At 43.4% G+C, this 23,568-nt stretch overlaps 1 protein-coding gene across 1 annotated transcript in view; it reads right to left on the bottom strand.

Annotated features, from left to right (window-relative positions):
* Nucleotides 1-8,988: 8,988 nt before the first annotated feature.
* The window catches only part of cpxm2 (carboxypeptidase X (M14 family), member 2), a 29,717-nt gene continuing 15,137 nt past the window's right edge, over nt 8,989-23,568 (bottom strand). Inside the window, exons 6-14 of the mRNA XM_056297105.1 lie at nt 23,150-23,300; nt 22,734-22,822; nt 18,054-18,177; nt 17,656-17,852; nt 16,654-16,833; nt 15,154-15,451; nt 13,668-13,807; nt 11,911-12,010; nt 8,989-9,949 (exon numbers count right to left, since the gene is read on the bottom strand). Coding sequence (XP_056153080.1) covers nt 9,693-9,949; nt 11,911-12,010; nt 13,668-13,807; nt 15,154-15,451; nt 16,654-16,833; nt 17,656-17,852; nt 18,054-18,177; nt 22,734-22,822; nt 23,150-23,300 — 1,536 coding nt within the window. The 3' untranslated portion in view covers nt 8,989-9,692. The remainder of the gene's footprint in view (nt 9,950-11,910; nt 12,011-13,667; nt 13,808-15,153; nt 15,452-16,653; nt 16,834-17,655; nt 17,853-18,053; nt 18,178-22,733; nt 22,823-23,149; nt 23,301-23,568) is intronic.

Here is a 23,568-nt window from a genome sequence, read left to right as displayed (position 1 = left end):
GAATCCCCGTGTTACCTCTGGCTTAGTCGGGCATCCCCTACAGACACAATTGGCCGTGTCTGCGGGTGGGAAGCCAGATGTGGGTATGTGTCCTGGTTGCTGCACTAGCACGTCCTCTGGTCGGTCAGGGCGGCTGTTCAGGGGGTAGGGGGAACTGGGGGGAATAGTGTGATCCTCCCAAGCGCTACGTCCCCCTGGCGAAACGTCTCACTGTCAGGTGAAAAGAAGTGGCTGGTGACTCCACATGTATCAGAGGAGGCATGTGGTAGTCTGCGACCCTCCCTGGATCGGCAGAGGAGGTGGAGCAGTGACCGGAACGGTTCAGAAGAGTGGGGTAATCGGCCGGATACAACTGGGGAGAAAAATGGGGGGAAAGTCCAACCCCCCCCAAAACAAAATGTCTGGTTATGCTTCACTAGAGTCTATGCTGACAATGCTCGTTGCCACAAGTGCAACAAGTCTTCTGCATATAAGAGCAGAAACACAAGCAGTCTATCTAAACAGCTGGTGAAAGTGCATCAAATACATGGCAAATATATGCCTAGCTTGTAGTTCATATCTCATTGGCCCATCCACCTCAGGTATGTTATGTATGCTAGCAGCCTAGAGCCCACATGGAGCTAACTAAATTACACAAACCTGGGTTAGTGACTAAAAGTAACACTCTGTCCAGGCATGAGAAAATAAAGCAGTGTTAATTCTGTTCTTAATTTGATTTGTTTTTGTTTTTTTCTTGATAAATTAACAAAAAGAACCGATAAGAGTACCGTTAAAGTACCAAATCGATAAGCATTATCGGCATGAATAGTAGTACCATTAAAATCTTAACAATACCCATTGCTACATTTAAGACTCCCTTTCTTCATATGTACGAAACCGTGTACCAAAAATTCCCAGCAGTTTGTCTGATTGTCAGTTGGCGTAGGTGATGTGAGCAATGTGAAACCAGTCATTTAGGATGAAGATAAAAAACCTTATTGTAGCATTTATGTCAGTGTTTTTCCACACAGCATTTCAAGATTTAACTTCTTTAACTCGCACTTCTAAAAGATCTCCATCTCATAGCAAGTTGCTATCCATGCCTTTATAGCTGATGTCATCCTGAGCGCCTCCCAGTTGGTTGCTCCTCCTCAACTGGAGTCAATGGTAGACTGCTCCAAATCTCACTGGTTGCATAGCCACTTGAATATAGTATCATACTCCTGGTTGGAAGCCAATTCTGCTTGAAAATAATGGATGGATTGCATTTATATAGTGCTTTTCAAGCTGCAACAGCCACTCAAGGTGCAGATAATCCTATTACGTTTAACACCTTTTTTTCTACAGCCTTTATTTTGGTAAATTTCCCTTTTTACTGATAGACAAATGATTTAGAGTATGATTTTAGCAAAGGAAACTTTTTGACAGCTACCTAGAGAAGGCTCATTTGGGAGCATCATTTCTGTCATTTCAGGCCACATAGAATTCGAAAATAAGAGACAAAGATGCTTAAAAACGTGACAAAATGTATATAGATTATATCAAAATGAATGCTCACCCACTCATTTATGATCTAAAGATTTCATTTGTGCAAAAAAAAGTTAACCAAATGTTATTCTGCCTGGTTAGTCAGCACTGATGTCAGAAAACAGCGTCTGACTGGGGGGAAAAACCCAAAATGGAATCTTTCCTTTGAATAATTAATAATAGCACTTTGCACCAAGACATAATTGAAAACCAACTTTTGAGATGGAGATAAACGCTTTTTCTAACACTGAACAGAGATTTTTTTTTCTATTTCTTTCATAGACTTCAATGGATACGAGGTCATAGACTGGGGCCTAACAAAATTTGGTATGCTTCTCTGTCACAGTCTTAGAATGCAACTGCAAAGTATTGATAATATCGGGTTTTGAGCTCTCCGCTGAGACATCGTCATTTTAAGATACTATAACATGATGCATGAATGGTCTGAAAATAGGCCAAAGAAACAACAGAAACCACTTCACCCCATACCAGATGAAACTGTTAATTACTTTAAGAATAATCATGACCAACTAAGGCGGACATTTTTTGTAGTGTCATCCTCCCCGGTTCACCTGAGTTCACAAAATGTAAGAATATCTTATGCCAGAAAGGAGGAATGTGCACATGATATAGGACGTGAAGCATACAGTATTGTTTCCTGTGGGGTTGCTCAAGCCAAGAGACCAGTCCAAGTATTACACAGCTCTTTCTCCTATAGCATCCTCTGTTTACCTGCCTTTGATCTGTGCCATGCTAGCTCAGGCTCACCCCGAACCTGATCTTCATCGTCGGCTCGGGAGCAGCGGTGGTGAGAGAGTAGTTGACTGGTAGGGTGTCGGTTTACCAACGGTGCATAGCCACTCAGTCCTGTGATATCCGGGCAGACATGCTTACACTTCAAAGATTGGATGGACTTCTGAGGAAGCGCTGAACTGCTTTTGAACTGCTGGCTAGATCAGCTGGTGCCTGTGTGTTCCGGCACATCTGCACGGTATCACAGCTGCAACCTTTTGGTGCTATGCAAGCACACTCCACCACCCACGCCCACCAGCTTCCACACATCTTACGCAATACATATGGAAAAAGTTTGGGGCTGATTTTTTAGCAAGTTTCTGCTTGCACCCCCCCACCCCCCCAATAGCCATCAATACTAAAACCCAAGGCAAACTATAATTCCAAATACCATCTATCGATTGGTTTATTCTACTTTAGTGGGACATGTTGTGCATACCACATTAAACAACACAACACATGCTAGCAAGGTAAAATTGTGTGATTTTAAGGTCAAATTTGTATTATTTACCTGTGATAGACATCTTACTTGTTTGACTGCCATCTGACTTAGGTCATTTGTTTACTCATTTGTTCATTTAAATGCGTCTATCTCAGGGGTAGGCAATCTTATCCTAAAAGGGCCAGTTTGGGTGAAGGTTTTTGTTCCAACAATCTTAAAGATGGGCAGCACGGTGGCGCAGTGCTTAGCGCTGTTGCCTCACAGCAAGAAGGTCCTAGGTTCGAACCCCGGGGTTGTCCAACCTTGGGAGGTCATCCCAGGTCCTTTCTGTGTGTAGTTTGCATGTTCTCCCCGTGTCTGCGTGGGTTTTCTCCGGGTGCTCCGGTTTCCCCCATCATCAAAAAGACATGCATGTTAGGGTTAATACTCCTGTCTGTGCCCCTGACCGAGGCATGGCAAGACGAACTGGAGCTGGTCCCCGGGCGCTGCACGGCAGCTGCCCACTGCTCCTAGCTACACAGCTAGGATGGGTTAAATGCAGAGGAAGAATTTCCCCACGAGGCTCAATAAAGCAATAAAATAAAAATAAATAAATAAATTACACACCTGTGTCTCCTAATCAAGTTCCTCAGCAAAGACTCTACTGGTTGATTAGTGGGATCATGTGTCTTAACTTCTTGGTTGGAACAAAAACCTGCACCCACACTGGCCCTTTCTGGATGAGATTGCCCACCCCTGAATCTGGAATTAATTAGTAATCATATTAGTTAACTAAGCCGCAACTGAAGATTGAATCAGTTGACATATTACAGCCTATTCCAGCTATAATAGTCACTGCTAAAATGCTATGTCAAAATCAAGACAAAATGAACATAATCAAGTTAGAAAATCCCCAAACATACAAAATAATCAGCCACTGAAATAGGACATGTCAACTCGATAAGATTTCTTGAAACAAGTTAAAATGCATTGATTTTAAAAGATAGACGGACGTCCGATATAGCTGGATGTAGGAGGCAGTGGGAAATAGACTTGTTGACACTGATTTTCTCAGACTACGAACAATATATTGTATTGTGGCCATTGTGGCTTCTGTGCCATCAACCTACGGTAAATAATAATAACTTTATTTATATGGCACTTTTCTAAAACAATGTTACAAAGTGCTTCACCAAAATAAATTAATAAAAGCAGACAAGGCAAACATAAGAGTAAGACCAAATAAAAGAGTATAAATAAAAACAAAATCAAACATTTGTAAAAGCATTCATAAAAAGAAAAGTTTTAAGATGAGATTTGGTTTGTCTTAGTTCAACAGGAAGAGAGTTCCATAGTGTGAGGTTGCTAACAGCAAAAGCCCAATAACCCTTTGTAACAAACCGAGACCTGGGAATAACTAGCAGGACTCGATCTGCAGCTCTTAATGGTCGAAGGGGCATATACCAGGTCAATAAATCACAAATGTATGTAGGAGCAACACCATTTAAATAAAGTGAGCAATAAAATTTTAAAATCAATTCGAAAAATAACAGGGAGCCAGCGCAGGGAGGCAAGCACAGGAGTGATGTGGTCATGCCTCTTTGTCCCAGTAATGAGCCGAGCAGCGGCATTTTGTACCAACTGCAAACGGTGGAGGGAGCTCTTGCTGATATCAGAATAAAGTGCATTACAATAGTCAAGTCGAGAATAGATAAAAGCATGTGCACCTTTTTGCTGATCGGCAATCGATAAAAATGACCTAATTTTGGAGATCAGTTTGAGCAGGAGAAGGGATGACTGAACAACATTTTTGATTTGATTATCAAAACTGAGGTTAGCATCAAATATTACCCCACGATTCCTAGCAGCCCGCTTAAGACTACCTGACAGACCACCAAGATTAGTAACAAAAGGGCTGATGGAATTTCGGGACTGAACAGAATGACCTGAGATTTATCATCATTAAATTTGGGGAAAATGTTTGGACATCCAGGATTTAATGTCAGAGAGGCAAGTTGTGAGATTTGCTAGGGTGCTAGAATCTGTGGGTTTTAGTGACACGTATAACTAAGTGTTGTCAGCATAAAAATGGTAGAGCACATCATGATTTCGAATGACCTGGCCAAGGGGCACCACAACTCAACTGAGCCACTGAGGTGGTAGTTACCCAGAACAACAGAAAAAGTTCTGTTGGTAAGGTAAGAGCATCATAAGCCAAAAGCCAAGCCCTCGATGCCCACCCAAGTCTCTAAGTGATATAAGAGGATGTTGTGATTGACGGTGTCAAAGGCAGCACTTAAGTCTAAAAGAACTAAAATCGATGAGCAGTCACTTCTGTCTGCAGTCAGTCATTAAGCGTCAGTGGGCTTAACAGCAACACAACATCCTGTCCTTAGACCCTCTAACTTGAGCTGTCCCAATACTATGAAGTGCTCTATAACCAGACTGGAAACTGTTAAAAACGGTAGTTTTTAATAGTTTCCAACAGTTAATAGCCCGTATGCTTGTAAAAATGGGACCCTCAGACCAAAGATAACGCAGGTTCAATCCAATGCATCACAGACTTCATCAAAATATATCGTATCACTGCTCTACAGTAAAAGTAATTATTTGTCCAACAGAACCATCACCACATCGTCATCACGTCCCTTTTTCCTTCTTGAATAGGATCGCCCGAAATGGTAAATGGACTGCATTTATATAGTGCTTTTCTAGTCTACTGACCACTCAATGTGCTCTACAATGTATGTCTCACATTAACCCATTCACACACACATTCATACACTGATGGCAGAGGCTCCCATGCAAGGCGCCAATCTGCTCATCAGGAACAGTTAAGGGTTCAGTGTGTTGCTCAAGGACATTTCGAAACACTCTCTGGAGGAACTGGGGATTGAACCAGTGACCTTCTGAGTACTAGACGACCCGTTCTACCTGGTCTAAAAATTTCAACAGCAGTATATGGAAAGTGTCTCCGACTATGGTAAACGTGCCTGTTAGTATTATGTAACCTGACTCCATGATGCAGGTGGATAAAATTACAATTTAATGGAGAAAAGTCTCCTATTTCAGACTTGTTCAAATATACCACTTTTGCACTTGCAAGATGATGAATAAAATGCCTCGCAACAATTTCTAGATGTTATTTTTATAGACAGACTCTAAATCCATCTTTAGCCTTTGTAAAGGGCAGCAAAGGAAGAGTAATTGGTTACATGTTGTGGTAGCTACTCTGATATGTTTTAACCCCCCCAGTGCTTTGAAATGATGACAGCTGTGTGAGCCGCTGTTCAATAATCTTTGGGTGGGGAACAGACAAGGTAAAAGGTGGAGGCCTTCCTGTAATTGCAGGGTGGCTAGAGAGGAGGGAACGCTGCTGTTGTTAGGAGGCTGGGAGAGCCAGCTGGTGAAGTGTAAAAAGCTCCAGCAGAGCCTCGGTAATAGGAGCCATCCCACCCTGACTCTTCAAATACACTCTCACTTCTGCAGGATTCAAACAGAATGATGCTTGTAACAAATGACAGCGGTTAATCCCTTAGGAATGAAACTTTTCATACCTAATGAAGGCATGTTGAGTTTGTTAAAGGGTAAGAGAAATAATCAGTCCCTCTCTGGCAGTGAGAACTACAAACTAGGTGTAGCAGCCGTTGTGGCTGGTGTGCCATCAGCTCAGCAGTAAACAGTTCCCTCCCTTGTAGAAATGCCATGCTAGGACCAAATTTAACACAGGCAATCTAATGTATTACAAACTGCTTCAAACTATATGAAGTAGTAATATTGGGCCTCATTCATCAATCGTTCATGGCAGCTATGAAGAGGATGGAGAGTGGAAAGGCAGTTGGTCCTGATGACATACTGGTAGAGGAATGGAGGTGTTTAGGAGAGATGGCAATGGAGTTTTTAACTAGATTGTTTAACACAATTTTGGAAAGTGATAGGATACCTGAGGAGTGGAGAAGAATCATACTGGTACCAGTTTTCAAAAATTGAGGGTGATGTGCAGAACTGTAGCAACTACAGAGGTATAAAATTGATCAGCCGCAGCATGAAGATATGGGAAAGAGTAGGGGAAGCTCAGTTAAGAGGAGAGGTGATGATCCATGAGCAGCAGTATGGTTTCATGCCACGAAAGAGCACTTCAAGATGCAACGTTTCCTTTGAGAATGTGATGGAAAAGTATAGAGAAGGCCAGAAGGAGTTACATTGTGTCCATGTGGATTTAGAGAAAGCATATGGCAGGGTGCCGAGAGAGGAGGTGTGGTATTGTATGAGGAAGTCGGGAGTTGCAGAGAAGTATGTAAGAGTGGTGCAGGATAGTTAAGTGTGACAGTGGTGAGGTGTGTGGTAGGAATGACAGATGGGTTCAAGGTGGAGGTGGGATTACATCAAGGATCGGCTCTGAGCCCTTTCTTGTTTGCAATGGTGATGGACAGGTTGACGGATGAGATCAGGCAGGAGTTGCCGTGGACTATGATATTTGCGGATGACATTGTGATCTGTAGCGAGAGTACGGTGCAGGTTGAGGCGAGCCTGGGGAGTTGGAGGTATGCACTGGAGAGAAGAGGAATGAAAGTCACTAGGAGCAAGACCGACTACATATGCGTGAATGAGAGGGAGAAAAGCAGAATGGTGAAGATGCAAGGAGTAGAGGTGACGAAGGTGGATGAGTTTAAATACTTGAGGTCAGCTGTCCAAAATAACAGGGAGTGCAGAAAAGAGGTGAAGAAGAGAGTGCAGGCAGGGTGGAGTGCGTGGAGAAGAGTGTCAGGAGTGATTTGCGACAGAAGGGTACCAGCAAGAGTTAAAGGTAAGGTTTAGAAGATGGTTGTGAGACCAGGTAATATGTTATATGGTTTGGAGACAGTTGCACTAATGAAAAGACAGCTAGCGGAGCTGGAGGTGGCAGAGTTGAAGATGCTAAGATTTTCACTCGGACTGATTAAGAAATACAGGATTGTGAAAAGGTATATTACAGGGTGTCTCCTCACCTGCCAGCGCCCAATGACTGCTGGGATAAGCTCCAGCATCCCTGCGACCCTGAGAGCAGGATAAGCGGTTCAGATAATGGATGGATATTAGAGGGACAGCTCAGGTTGGACAGTTTGGAGACAAAGCAAGAGAGGCAAGATTGAGATGGTTTGGACATGTTTGGAGGAGAGATGCTGAGTATATTGGAAGAAGGATGCTGAATATGGAGCTGCCAGGGAAGAGGAAAAGAGGAAGACCAAAGAAGAGGTTTATGGATGTGGTGAGGGAGGACATGCAGGTGGCTGGCGTGACAGAGGAAGACGCAGAGCACAGGAAGAAATGGAAACGGATGATCCGCTGTGGTGACCCCTAACAGGAGCAGCCGAAGTTAGTAGTAGTAGATTCATCAGTCATTCATATGTACAAATTTGTTCTTACACACCCATGGAATTTTTTAGCTCTCAAGTTTGTCTGACAGACAGAGGCAATGCCTGATGGTCTTTTGTAATTCCTTGCCTTTAACATCTATTGTCTACCTTTTGCAACAAGCGATCACCCAGGCTTGCAAAGACATCTGTGTTGGCCAACTGGTGTCTACATTCAGAGGTTACCCAGGTTTACACTGGTCTCTGAGACAAACTTCAGGGCTAAAAAAAAAAGCCATGGGTGTGCAAGAACAAATTTGTACATACAAACGTTTGATGAATGAGTCCCAATATTGGTGGTAGAATTGGTAGATTAGCTGTATAATAGAACCACCGACACATCACCATCACATTTCAATCCTTTCCCTGTTTGAGCAAGGAACATGTTTGCTGCTACACCATTGTTCATCCTACCCGGTGAAAAAATTCAAGCGTCTCCAACCGTGGTAAAGATGGTAGTTAGTTTTATGCAACTTGAACCCCATGGTTCAGATGGATAAAATTAACTATTAATGGAGAAAAATCCTGGATTTCAGCTTAAAGGGACAGAAAAAATAATGACTCAAATTGTGAGTTATAAAATGCTAATGTTACTGTAAATGCTTTGACTCACTTGCACGCTATTCATCAAACTAGAAGGTCACAGAGATTCATTATTTTGCCAACGTCACGAGCCAAAGGGAAAGTCTGAAGAGCTTAAGCACTTTTCATCACATCTACTGATCAATGTGACTTATGATAGCATATATACAGCCATTATATCTTTGGCTGCAATGCAAAGTATGCAGGCTGTACTCAGACTTGTGATAATGGTCGATTCTGCATGTGTTCTGCATGAGTGAGGGAGCGGTTGAAGAAGTCCGTCGGTTTGTTCAAACATACTCATTTTATTAAATAAATTGCAAAAATAATGTGTATAAAAAATACAACAAATCAATGACCTGCAAAAAGGTCATTGAGTCCATTAGTAACGCAACTTAAAAGGCGTGTTTGCAAGAATTAAGCTTTTATAAGTGCTGAGAATAAAGCTTTTGTTGCAGCTCATGAAGTGGTTTTATGTAAATTTAAATAGATAAATAGGGATACACATGATAGTAAACTTGGCTGTTGTTCCAACTAACCCAAAAAAAAATCCTGGACTTTCAGAGACCCCTGTCTTTTTTCGAAGTGTGTTCCGGTATTTATACTTACTGTCAAAGCAGCGCCAGAGGATGTGTTAATATTGTGATAAATTGGTAAAGAGGGTCAAACATGTGAAGTTATGACAGTACAAAGTACTTTTAAATTTGACAAGACTGTATAAAAAAAAAGTTAATAATTAGATGACAACATAGGACTCAGGGAGAGCTTATGCCTTGGTAAAACAAAAGGAGAACAAACAAAATCAGAAAGCATTCTGTTTTAAGCAACAAAGCATATTCAATCTGTTGCCTGCAAACAGCAATTCCACCATTGGCGCTCTTATAAAAATTGAAGAGTCCAGACTCAGAGCCCTGATCAAAGTCCAACTGGATCAGAGTGCAGAGCAGATTTTGGCCTCTTATGTTTCAAATTCCTCCTCTTTATATCCCTCATGGTCCCTATGTCCCCAGACGCCTTTGTCTCAGCCTGCGGCTTTGGAGCTGCCTGACGGGCAATTTGATGGGCTGTTTGTTGAATTTTTCCATGATCTCCTTGATCCGGGATAGGTTGGTGCGGCCAATGGTGAAGTCACACCTGGTGGCGCCCATCTCGTAGCCCACCTCGCACATCTTACTGGCGGAGCTGTAGCCCTCGGCCCTGGCCGTCACCCTGTACTCCCCGGGGTTAAGCAAGCGCCAGTAGTCGCCATCAGCCGCTGAAAACATGCACACACACACACACACACACACACACACACACACACACACACACACACACACACACACACATTCAGCAAATGAGTGTTAGTTTGTGTGTGTCTATGAACAGATCCCGACATGCATAAAATCCATATATTGAACAGAAACGTATTGTGAAGACCTTATTCACGCGGCACAAAATAGAATAATGACACAACAAACGTTTCAGAAACATCACCTAACCTCACTTGAAAGACCATCTGTCTTCAAAAAGTCAGCTTTTCAGAAATCCAGTAAAACAGTTTGGTAATTTTCTTTCTTTATTTGAAACTTTAAATTTCCTCATACATTTAATTGGTCTTCAGGGTCCCAAGCCGAAAATAAACTTTACTCCGGCAATAAAACCTTTTGATTTTTATGTGCGCTTCCCTACTTCCAACTTGTAGCACTTTTCAGATTTGCTCTTAATGACAGGCGTATTCTGGTTAAAATGGACTATTAAATTACTATTAAATGCATGCCCTAAATTTAAATAGACAAAATTTAAATTGACAAAAGCAGCAAGGGGCCAAGCTTGTATAAGAAAGCAGAGTTTTCTACTTGTCAGTAGCAAAGAAATAAAAGTTCACAGAAGCTGTCATCTAGGAAAATTTCTGAAACAGAAAATAAATATCAGCGAGAGAGGGAGAGAAAGAAAGAGAGCGCTCTTGGGGTTCTTTAGTTTTGCAGTCTTCGCTTCTGCTTCAGACGTTTGTAGGAGTAGCTCTGCTTTGTCATGTCGGATTTGCTCGGTCCACTCACAGAGATGACATTTTTACTTCCACACACCGCCCACTCCACAACTCAGAGCAACCACTGATCCAAATGAAATGCGATGGCAGCGGTGCCACTGCGTTTCATCCACAGCCTATGCAAACAGCCACACAAAGCGTTCACATTGGTCATCTTCAGATTGCTGAGAAGAATCTAATTTTCACCTGTAAACAGCTGTAATTCCAGTAAATCAGAAGCCTGGCAAAAAAACAACACACACATGCATGCACGCGCGCGCACACAAGCTCAGAAATGCATACACGCACGCACAAAAACTGCACACACTGACATGCATCGCCAATTTTACAGCTCTCTGTCCTGTCTTCTCAGCGACTGCAGATGATTCGTCCTGATGGAGCGATAGGTCTTTTCTGAGAGTCTGTTTTCAAAGGCACATTTTGTTCCAGGAGAAATTCAGGTCCTACTTTACAGTGTGAGGCAGCTGAAAATAAGATTGAATTTTCAAAATGATCTCCCTAAAGTGTTTCCTGACAGCGCGGGCAAGGCAAGGTCTCCGAGAGGAAACGGTGACTTGCACGTCGTTCCAGGAATAATAACGGCTAATGTTCCGGTGGACATTCGATTTCACGGTCAAACTACAAAAGCATTTTGGCTTTTGAAGGATGTATTTTTAAGGTATCAGCAAAGATTGCCAGGAGAATTCACATTGCGTAACTAAATTCAATATGTAGGGCTTTAGAGATGCAGAAAATGACTGCAAATTGAATGAATTTCAAGTCTCCTGCTCTGCATTCATGCTTTCTTGTGCTAAAGTAAATTATGGGTTAAGTGGAGGATCTGTTCGCTTGTAGATGGAGCACGATACATAAAATGCCAACAGTGTCTCATCCTGGGGAAATTAGCTTGAACAAACAGTCATGGGACTCACTTGAGCCCGAAGGTACCTCCAACTGATTTGACTGCAAAAAAAAGTACTATTTCTAAGACGTAAAGCAAATAACACACCACGTGCGGCAAAACATACAAGAACAACAACAGCTGATGTCAGATAGACTAATAGACAAATATTTGGAGTCGGCATTAATATTCATCGTTGTTTACTCAAAACCAAACATGCATAGCAAAGAAATAACTAGTACTGTTTTACAGATCTAGTTGCATATGACAATGTTGTTTCTGATTGCGGTGCAGTTAAATGAATTACCTGTGCGTATATCATGGCTGATGCCCTCCACGGAGATGATGGCATTGGCGACCCCCCGACCGTGGAGGTCCCTCACCACACCTTTGATCCCACGATGCACCTGCACATGAAAAGCCTGGCTCAGCCATCTGGTTCATCCTGCCCTGAGTCGGCCCCATCAAGATGTACATACGGTACCACTTTACAGTGACTACCCTCATAAAGGATTTATAAATGGTTTATTATTAGGTTATTAATCAGGTTGTAAATACGTTATAAATCCTTAATAAACAGTCATAAACAAGTTATAACACGTTTTTCATACGTCAATGTGGGTTCACTATTTGGCAAAATCAAGTCACTGCTGCACTTTTTATCTATCCTGTTAAATCTCAGATCTTGCTAGTTGCTAGCAGACCTTGCTAATTGCTAGCAGACCTTGGTAGTTGCTAGCTAAGTAGCCAATGTGATCTGAGCCTTAACAGTACAGATAAATGTGGGCTCACTATTTGGCAAGCAACGTCACAGTTGCACTTTTTATCTAGTGTGTATAACAGCTTATTAATGATTTATACAGTGTTCACAACCTAATTAATAAACTAATTATAAGCCATTCATAAACCCTTTATAAGGGCAGTCTTAGAGGGCACTCTTATTGCAAAGTGGTACCGATGTATAGTATAATAGGAGGATTGTTTGCTATATAGTAGGGTGAATGAAGTAGGCTAGAAAGTTTCGGCAGGGCAAATAACAATCTGGTAAATTATTTCCGCCCCATATTTCCAGTGTTAATATTTAAAGGCAGGGTGATTCACTTTGCTCTTGAGGATAAAACGCCTGCCGTCAGTTTTGTGCTCAGAAAAAAGAAAAGAAAAAAAGCAACCCCAGTCTAGTTAAACTCCCCCTCATCGCATGTTTGTGAGCTGTTTGTAGGCTTGGTGAACATTTGTCTTCAAAGTTACAACTCTGAAGATTTACATGCAAATTAATTGTCCATTGTATTGTAGCTGCTCATTTTAGTGGATACTGTCGGGTAGGTAAATGACACGGCCTATAGCATTTTACACCCTTTCCATAACAACCAAATGCGTAAGTACAAGGAAGGTGTGCTTGAGGAAGAACCAACCCATGGAAGACCACACTGGTAGAGGACTTTTACTAACAAGTATGACAGCATCAATGGAAAAAAACTCAGATTCAGCCATGTTTTTTATTTTGATGATGGGGGGGTGCTGCTGACACAACAGCATTAGCAAACGAATATTTGTAAGTTGGATTAACTCAAACACCCCTCCAGTTTGTCCATAGTTGTCATTTAAACAAAAATTACAACCTTCTACTTCACAAGGGTCAAAAATATCTCACAGATCTCTGAAACTGCTTTATTAAGTAACACAGCACCAAACCAGTGTTATAGAATTTTCCAACTCCCCCTGCAGAACCTGACTCCCCTTGGCATGAGGCTAGGTTAGGTTAGGCTAACCGTAACATCTATACCCCCCCAACCCTATCCCTAACCACCCCTAACCCTAACCACCCCTAACCCGAACCTCATAACCCTAATCCCAACTCACCTAACCCTAACCCTAACCCCCTAACTCTAACCCCACTAACCCTAACCGTAACCCATTCATGCCAAGGGGAGTCAAGATTCTGCGGGGGAGTCAGAAAATTCTATAACACTGGCATGTGTTCATGATGGGTTTTTTGCGCGTGTTCTCCTGCCTCGAGCGAGTGTGTAGTATATGTGAGTTGCGGGGGCTTCTCTGCCACAATACCTGCTCCATGAAGACAAGCAGTGACTCGCGATTGTTCTCCCACTCCTCCGGAAGCTCGCTCTCATGCGGGTATTTGTCACAGCCAACGTACATCGACAACTCAAAGCAGTTGGTGTGCAAATAGCTGAAATCATTCATACCTGTCAACAAAGAAGAATTTTACATGTACAACGGCCTTCACATCGGAATACAGTTTGTGCCCCCGCAAAAGCTCTTTTCGAGGAATCTGCATTTAGATATCAAGAATGACATAGATTCAGCACTCTAGTTTGGCAAATACCATATTGTCATGGGTTTTGTTTCATTTGTTAAACACCTTTTTCACAAACCGATGTATTTCTGCTTCTTCTTAGTGTTGTAAAAATCGATTCTCTGCTTTCCCCACAATGATAAAAAGCCAACATTCTGTCGCCTTCGATTTAGTCTGCGATCACTTATTTTACATTTCGACAGTAGTGTAAAGCATAAGGTGTTGACACTGACATACCTTTATGTTTCTGTTGTCTGTTGATTGCACAACTATAAAAAAAAGTTGTTTTTTTTGGGGTGGGGGTTCCCCCTTTTTCTCCCCAAATGTACTTGGCCAATTACTCCACTCTTCCGAGCCGTCCCGGTCTCTGCTCCACCCCCTCTGCCAATCCAGGGAGGGCTGCAGACTACCAAATGCCTCCTCTGATACACGTGCAGTCGCCAGCCACTTCTTTTCACCTGACAATAGGGAGTTTCACCAGGGGGATATAGCGCGTGGAAGGATCACGCTATTCCCCCCAGTTCCCCCCCGAACAGATGCCCCGACTGCCCAGAGGAGGCACTAGTGCAGCGATCAGGACACATACCCACATCTGGCTTCCCACCCGCAGACACGGCCAATTGTGTCTGTAGGGACGCCCAACCAAGCTGGAGGTAACACGGGGATTCGAACCGGAGACCTCTGTGTTGGTAGGCAACGGAATAGACTGCCACGCCACCCGGACGCTCCTTATAAAAAAGTTATTAGACTGAGGGTTACAAAATGCTAACAGCCCCGGATTTACTGTTTGTTTCAGTTTGCCAGTCTGCATTTTGTGACCCTTAATCAAATCATTTTTCTACTGTTGTGCAGTTGTCTGACAACGGCAACATAAAGACATGTCATTAAACACCTGTAATGTATTACACACCATATCAAAACACAAAATAAGTAATCACAGATAGAATCAAAGGCGACAAAATTGGACTTTTAACATTGCAGGTAATGGGGGGGGAACCAGTCTTTACCCTACTTAATATGTCAGCCACGTTTGTGAAAAAGGTCTACATAATGCTCCAAGCTTTGCATGCTGAGACAAATCGAAAAGAGGAGGCCTTGAAATGGCCGAGGGGTGGGATATCGCCTATGCAGATGTGTGAATGGGGACTAAACAAGGCCAAAACTAGAAAGACTCAAGCTGGAACAGGGTGAGCCGGTGTTAGCTGAGCTGAAACTCAGGTGATGATGGACACTGACTGCCTGCCGCTGTGTGCCAGGCCGCCCCGTTGATGGTGCCATCCTCTTTGGCGAAATCCTCCATGTGGCAGACGCGTCGGCTGGCATCAGTCATCAGGCGGTGGGTAGACGCGTAGGAGAACGCCAGCCAGCGGAAGACATGGTCATCGGGGGTGGGGGTCTGTTCGCGGGTCTTCTCTTGGGAACGTGTTCTGTCGTAAGGGAAGGTCACCACCAGCTCCCCTCCCTGGAGGTTACCACCCAGCACGAAGGGCATCTTCTCCATCCACGCTGTCAGTGCCCGCGTCTCCATGGCAACCTATAGCAGGGGCACATGGGAGAGAAGGATAATGCGATTCACACAAGCGTTTTGAGTATTGAGGTCCCTAAATTAACTGTGGTACATTGAAAATAATTTCATTGCAATGGGTTCCTCCCGAAGTGGAAAGGAGTCTGAGATAAATAAGTCAAACTGGGCGTGTAACTATTTACCAGCAGGATTTCCAAATTACACACTCTGAAGTGGAATTCACTGTTATTTGCTCTAACAAGTGAACGCGTTAACAAATGTCCTTGGAGGCACAGCAAGCCACAACATCCAGAGGCTGTTATGTTCATTTATATGCTGGCTGTAATTGGGAAATAGAGGCTGTTTGGGCTCATATTATTTACCAGCCGTTCTATCCCTAAGCCCTCGCTGGCCAGTGAGGAAAATGAGGACAGTTTTGACAGCTTCCTCAGCACAGATGGGGATTCCAGCTCGGCCCCGGTCCCTGCGGATGCAGCAGCTATTCTTGAGGCTATGTGTGACTCACTCGTGGTTCCTGGTAACGTCAAAACACTCGCGAGGGTGAGCCTTTAATAAACTGCTTGGTTTAATTTAGCTTAGAGCGATTGCATCACGAATACAACACCCCTGGTCCAGAAATAAGCAGGGGCACAGAGCCTCGCATGGCTGTTTTTGCCCTTAACGAGAGACTTCACTGTTTCGTGTGTTAGACTGATGACATTAAAAAGTAAACCCTCTTTAAAGAAGTGGAGCCTCTGAATTATTTGTGTGTGTGTGTGTGTGTGTGTGTGTGTGTGTGTGTGTGTGTGTGTGTGTGTGTGTGTGTGTGTGTGTGTGTGTGTGTGTGTGTGTGTGTGACGAAGACAAACAGAAATAGACTGGAACCAACAGATTTAGCCATAGCAGATTGAGAAGCTCATTCGTGATTACAGATAAAGCCATATGAAACATCTGATTTGAGAACCATATTTTATGCACTTTGACTCTCATATCTTGTTGTCTTTGCAGATAGTTTGTTGATAGTGAACATAGAACTCTGTCAGCAGTCCCAGACATCCATCTGATCAAAGACTGACCTGTCTGGGCTGTACAGTGAATTGTCGGCATTGGATGGAACCGACGGATTTTGAAAATAAGCCTTGCGTCTCCATTTGGCTCACAGCCCCCAGATATTTCCATAACACCACTCACCAGTCAGAGAAATAGCCCAAAAGTGGGTCAGTCAAACTCACCGTGGCATTTTTGGACTGGTACCACTCTGGAATGGACACGTGGTGGTTGAACATCTTGCGAGGGATCCACTTCTTGGCCTCTGCCTCCCACAGTATGGAGTTGAGGTCAGGAAAGTTGTGATGAATGTCCATCCCATCTTGGCTCCAGCGGCCTAAAGACCAGCCACTAAGCTCTGAACCCTGGGTAAAGCCAACGGTATGGAAACATATGGTGACATTATGTGGGAAACACAGAGAAATATTTCCCGTAGATTACACACACACACACGCACCACATCATCCTATACTTGTGGGGACCCGTTATTGACTATATTCATCCCCTAGCCCTTAACCCCAACAGTAACCATCATAACTACATGCCTAACCTTAACCCTTACCCTAACCTTAACCTAATCCTAATTCTAACCTTAACCCTAAACCCAAGTCCTAACCCCAAAATAGACCCTTTTCCTCATGGGGACCCATAAAATGTCCCCACAAGGTAGATGGTTTCAGGTTTTTCTATCCTAAAACCTGGTACACACACACACACACACACACACTAGGTCACCAAATGACACAATCATTTACTGTAAAGTGGCCAAGAAATGTCAGACATGACTTCGACCTTGGTTAACTGTCTTAATCGATGTGTCTTTCAGTATTGCTGACGGCCTGTCGTTTAACAGATCTGTAGCAAAGTTAAAACCATTCCAGCCTGCATTTGATTCAACGAGACTTATAAGATAGTGCTGGCAGCACATATACCTCCATTTACTCATTTTGAGATCATAGCTTGTGGAAAAAAACCATATTGCTTATTACAGTATTGTAGTGATCACTCATTTAGGGTATTCCAAGGGAGGGTTCTGGCCTCTTTTCATACAGAAAATTTCAAAGGCGGATGTAATGAAGGCTCATAGTTTGATGGGAACAGGACCCCTCTGGCAACCACAGGAGTGTTTTTCCTGCTGGAGGTCGACGCGTGATATGAGGTCACTAATGGCAGTCTTGCAGACCTACCACTTCAAAGGCTTTCTCGTACCCATCGGGGTTGATGGATGGCAGCAGGTGGATCCTGGTCTCCTCCACCAGGTGACGTATGCGTGGGTTACCGGACAGATACTCCAGACACATGAACTGCATCAGCAGCAGCAGCAGCTCTCGACCCAGCACCTCGTTACCATGGGAACCCGCCGTGTAGCGGAATTCTGGTTCACCTGTTTTCATGTTCGGCGAGAGGGAAGAAATGAAGACAAGGGACAGGGAGAATGATTTACCATGCAATTATACTCACTTTAGGTACATATGGGTAATCCCACTTGGAAAAGGTGCAATCACTGTGATCATGACGTTATACATAATGTTGATTAAACCACGTCAAAGCTAATTTGATACGATTATTTCAAAGATTATCTCACCAAGTTCGTGTTCTCCTGGGTTGTCCGAGATTTCTATGGCATACAGCTTGAGACCATTGTAGCTCTTGCCTATGTTGTAGATCCGTGTGATGTTTGGGCACATTTCATTAACCACCTTCATAAGCTGTCAGGGGAGAATGATACATAAACAGCTCAGTGATATAATACTCTGTCTAGCATCTCAGGCATTGGACTAGCACAACAATACCGATGTTTCTGCACACATTTTTAGAAATGAGTAAACTGTTTCTGTAATTTGGTCTGATGCCATATAATATGCTATGTCTGAAAAACCCATCAAAGCAAAAGCAAAGCAAAATTGCAGACATAGCTTTCCTGGGGTTCAGGTCAAGGACAACCTCAAAATGGTACATGATAGTACTCAAATTTCCATGTTATTCTGACACCTTTGCAATAAAAGGTAATCTTACAATAGCACAGCATCACAGAGCGTATTAAAGAGTAAACGCATACTTGGATAAATGGTCTTGTGATCATCCCTGGATGAAATCTCAACATTTCTAATATGCTAGTGCTAACAGCCGCATTTCCTGCAATAAATCTGCCGACAAACTGCACCACTGCTGGTTGAATTGTGTTAGGGGTCTTTAATGATAATGTGTCCAAACACTGTTTGTCCACAGACATGTCACACATGCAAAATTAGTGTCTCCACAGATCAGAGAGACAATCTGATCCAAATTTGCCTGGTACAATCTTCTGAAAAATGAAAATTTGTGGGATGGAAAAAGAGGTTGGAGACGAGTATGTTTCTGAAACCAAAGACATGGCGATGATAATTATGATGGATTGCGTTTATATAATGCTTTATCTAGACACCCAAAGTGCTTCACAGAGAAGGGGGGAAACTTGCCTTAACCACCACCTGGGTAATGCACGGCAGCCATTTTGCACCAGAATGCTCACCACACATCAGCTTGAGGTGAAGAGAGAGGAATCATTGAGCCAGTTACATGGGGGGATGATTAGGTGGCCGGATGGAGAGAGCCAGGTTGGGAATTTTGCCAGGACACCAGGGGAACCTTTACTCTTTGCGATAAGTGCCGTGGGATCTTTAACGATCACAGTGAGTCAGGACCTCAGTTTAACGTCTCATCCAAAGGATGGCATCTCTGACAGCACAGTGTCCCCATCACTGCACTAGGATGTTTTTGTTGTTGTTTTTTATTTGGACCAGAGGAAAGCCTGGCCCCTACTGACCCACCAAAACCACTTCCAGCAGCAACTCAGGTTTCCCAGGAGGTCCCCCATCCAAGTACTAGCCAAGCCCATTCTTGCTTAGCTTCTGTCGTTCATCCAGTGGTGGCTGGTGCAAAACATTTGGGGGGGGGCGCAATTTACCTTGGCTCAGCACACCTGACAGCTGCTTTAATGTCCACACAGTCACAGAGTTATTAATAAGGACAATGTAGCCTATAGATTTTATCAGGTTTCGTAGACGGGGGATGGTGATTGACAGTCAGGACGAGGCATTGTGGTGGGTGTGAACATGATTGACAGCCACGAGAATTGCCCAATCACATTAGATCAAAAAACATTAAAACAATACCAATTCGCTGCCAATAAAAGTAGGAGTGTCTGGAGCGCACAGAACTGCGCCCCATGGAAAATCTGAAGAAATCGATTAGACAGCAGCCTCAGGTCACCTGCTCGCCAAAAGTTTGAGGGCTTACATAAGGTATCATTTGGCCGGCACCCCTCACCCAGGAAGTACATGTATTCAGAGAGAAATCAACCAAATACCATTTGGAACCAGTATTTAATGGCTGCTAACAGGTGCTCACAGTCTGAAGGAACACTTTTATTTCATAATTATTTGCATTATACAACTAAATTATATTTAACATGTTTAAGTAGATTTTCATCTCTTGATATTTGAAGGGGGCGGCACCCCAGCGACCTGTACTGGCCAGCCGCCACTGCATTCATCAGAGCCAGGGTACATGTTGGTATGGCAGCCAGCAGAAGTACACCTCTCTGGTGGTTTGTAATATTTTTTCATTATCCCGGCTGATGTCAGACTACCTCAAAATCCTCAGCACTGGGCGTCGAGGTAGCGTGGTGGTCTATTCCGTTGCCTACCAATACAGGGATTGCCTACCAATACGGTTTGAATCCCCGTGTTACCTCTGGCTTGGTCGGGTGTCCCTACAGACACAATTGGCTGTGTTTACGGGTGGGAAGCCAGATGTGGGTATGTGTCGTGGTCACTGCACTAGCACCTCCTCTGGTCAGTCGGGGCACCTGTTCAGGGGGGAGGGGGAACTGGGGGGAATAGCGTGATCCTCCCATGCGCTACGTCCCCCTAGCGAAACTCCTCACTGTCGGGCGAAAAGAAGCGGCTGGCGACTCCACATGTATCGGAGGAGACGTGGTAGTCTGCAACCCTCCCCGGATCGGCAAAAGGGGTGTAGCAATGACCGGGACAGCTCGGAAGAGTGGAGTAATTGGCCAAGTACAATCGGGGAGAAAAAAGGGGGGGGGGAATCTTCAGGACTACATCATCAATGTAGACAATGTAGTGAGAGGCCTTTTTTTTTTTTTTTAAGCGTTTGGGCAAAGTTTTCTTGGTGAATGGTGTATTATTTGTAGGTTTCATCACATAGAGGGCATATACATAGATATCTCTGCAGCTCCAAAAACTTGACCAAGTGTTTAATTACACTTGAATAATCTTCTGATCATTGACAGGGACTGCATGCAAATGGTCAAGTCCATTATGAGAATGGGCTTTAGAACAGCTGGACTACAACGGGACCAATTAAAACAACCTCACCAATTATGAATGCTTTCATGAGGCGCTGAGTAGAGACACAAAAAGGAAGCGAGGCAGGAAAGACACTAATTTGTCATTAATTTGACAAGCTGCTAAACAAAGCAACATTCATTTTAGAGATCAGTGTTGTTTTTTTTACACTCCCAGATGCTACAGAACTCATTAATCATCCAGGAGTGATGGCGTTTTAATTAAAGCCTTGTTGAAAGTTGATTTTCAACTAGTAAATCATTAAACATACTTCCGATTTTATTCAAAACACAAAGGAGAACAAGGACGAGATGAAATTCTTGCCATGTTCTCCTAAGCTGATAAAGGCATCTGTTCCTCTTATAATCATTCCTGATGCATGACACGAACTATGGAAAACACATTTTAGCAAGCAGACTTCCTGTTTTGTTTGTGTGTTTCTGCCCAGGACATGGCAAGTTTATCTCCAGTTACAGTCGATTCTGTCTTTGGGGACAAGTGTGGGTGTTTAAATAGTGTATTATACATGGAAAATAGTTTATTACCATTATTATTGTTATCAAGAGTAATATTATTAGAAAGAAGGATTGAGTTGATCTGACCTTTAACTTTCTGGAAATATCTAGTTGGCCAAGGCCTTCAAACCTAATCAAGGTGCCGGAGATGAATCACATGTGATCTGAAAAGCTTTTCGAGAAGCTTTGTCTTGGGCGTCCGGGCGACATGGCGATCTATTCCGTTGCCTACCAACATGGGGATCGCCAGTTCGAATCCCCGTGTTACTTCCGGCTTGATTGGGCATCCCTAAGGGCATAATTGGCTATGTCTGCAGGTGAGAAGCTGATGTGGGTATGTGTCCTGGTTGTTGCACTAGTGCCTCCTCTGGTTGATCGTGACGTCTGTTCAGGGGAGAGGGGGAACTGGGGGGAATAGCGTGATCCTCCCACGTGCAACGTTCCCCTGGCAAAACTCCTCACTTCCAGGTGAAAAAAAACGACTGGCGACTCCACGTGTATTGGAGGAGGCATGTGGTAGTCAGCACCCCTCCCCAGATCGGCAGAGGGGGTGGAGCAGCAAGAGTGGGGTAATTGGCCATGTACAATTGGGGGAAAAAAAGGGGGAAAATCCGAAAAACAAAACAAAAAAGAGCTTTGCCTCAGGACTATCTCAAAGCTAAATCGCAGAATTTTTTTCCTGCACCTCGGGAGCCGTTAGCTTAATTTGAGAAGATATGACGAGAGCACATTTTGAAAGCCGAGGTTTCACTTTTAAAAATAATAAGTCATTACTTCCTTAGGAAAGGCCTTGCATGACACACATTAGGTTCAAAGTTCTAAGATCGGTGTCATGTTTCAAAATATCACACCAGAGCTTTCCACCGTTTAGTACAAGATGACTGTGCCGAGCATTTACGAGAATGTCTCACTGAGGGTCATGACAGCAGTTTGGGACGTCGGTATCGGGAAGGCTAGCAATGGGAATTATGATTCACAGCACTTAAACCCTCGAAAGTGCTTGGTCACGGCGTTCATACTGACAAATACAGCCGTCTGACCTCCTGGGAGAAATAGGCCAGCATTCACGACAACAACCTGAGTAAGGACTGTGGTGATATAAGCCGCAGGATGCTTTATACATTTTCATTAGCCTGGCAATGCTCAGTGCATTTTGCTTTGTCTTGCTGCACCATTTGTATCTTGGAAAGCAGACGATTCAAATGGGCCAGGCACATTTTCAGCCTGAGATAGTTTTAACAGTAATACAAGATAAGATGTCTTTGTGTTACATGTTCCGGCGCTTTGCGGAAATAATCGAGAGCTGTAGAGAAACAACATGCAAATACCAGAAACACCCATGGGGGGATTTTTTTTTTTTTTTGCTGCTGTTGTTGTTTTCCGTTTACAGCAACTTACCTGCCTCATTTCTTTGTAGCTGTGATGTTTAAAATCTAAGTTGTCTGTGGTTGTGACTTCATTCCGTCTGTGGTAATAATTATTTGGATCTGCATTGAATCAGAAAACACTGGGAGTTGATATCAGTGATGTCCTGAGATCAAACTGGAATACTGAATATTGATATTGATTTTATTTTTAAACTGATGCCAACAGCAGTCATCAATCCTTGCTTGCTATTAAGGGGTAGGCTCTTTTCTCAAATCAAGTCACTAACAAATTGGACAATTGCAATTAGATTTCAAGAGAGCTCATAAACATAGGCCGCATTTAGTCATTCTAGGAATCGAATGCGTACCCTGGCATGTGGAAAAAGTCTATTTTGGTAACAGGAACACATCATGTGTCTGCTTTGGAGGTCCATACAAACCCGTCACCTGGCATAGGACAGCCAAGGATCTCCACTCTCATACAGATACTGCCGCTGTTGAACCAAGAACGAGGGTTAACTCGAATGTACCGGGCCACCACTGGTACCGGGAATAGGTTCCGGACCGGGATCTCCTTCTCTCTGTTCCCAGTAAAGATCTACTGAGGCAAAGACATTCATACTGACCTTGAATAAGCAGTTAAAAATTACCTCCATTATTTATTAGTATTATTAATAGTAAAAGATGTAATATCTTGATGAGATTAGTCGCAACCTCTGTACCACACAAACAAACACAGACATACATTCACACTTTTACATACATAGAGTTTGTGCAAGCAAACAGGTAAGCCTTTTCCAAGCCCAAACACACCGTGTTCTTGGACCTCTACAACACATTTGAATGCTTTAACTGTGATGCCAACC

The sequence above is a fragment of the Lampris incognitus genome, chromosome 17, assembly GCF_029633865.1.
Source record: "Lampris incognitus isolate fLamInc1 chromosome 17, fLamInc1.hap2, whole genome shotgun sequence".
NCBI classification, from domain to species: Eukaryota; Metazoa; Chordata; class Actinopteri; order Lampriformes; family Lampridae; genus Lampris; species Lampris incognitus.
This window is presented reverse-complemented; position numbering and strand designations above follow the sequence as displayed.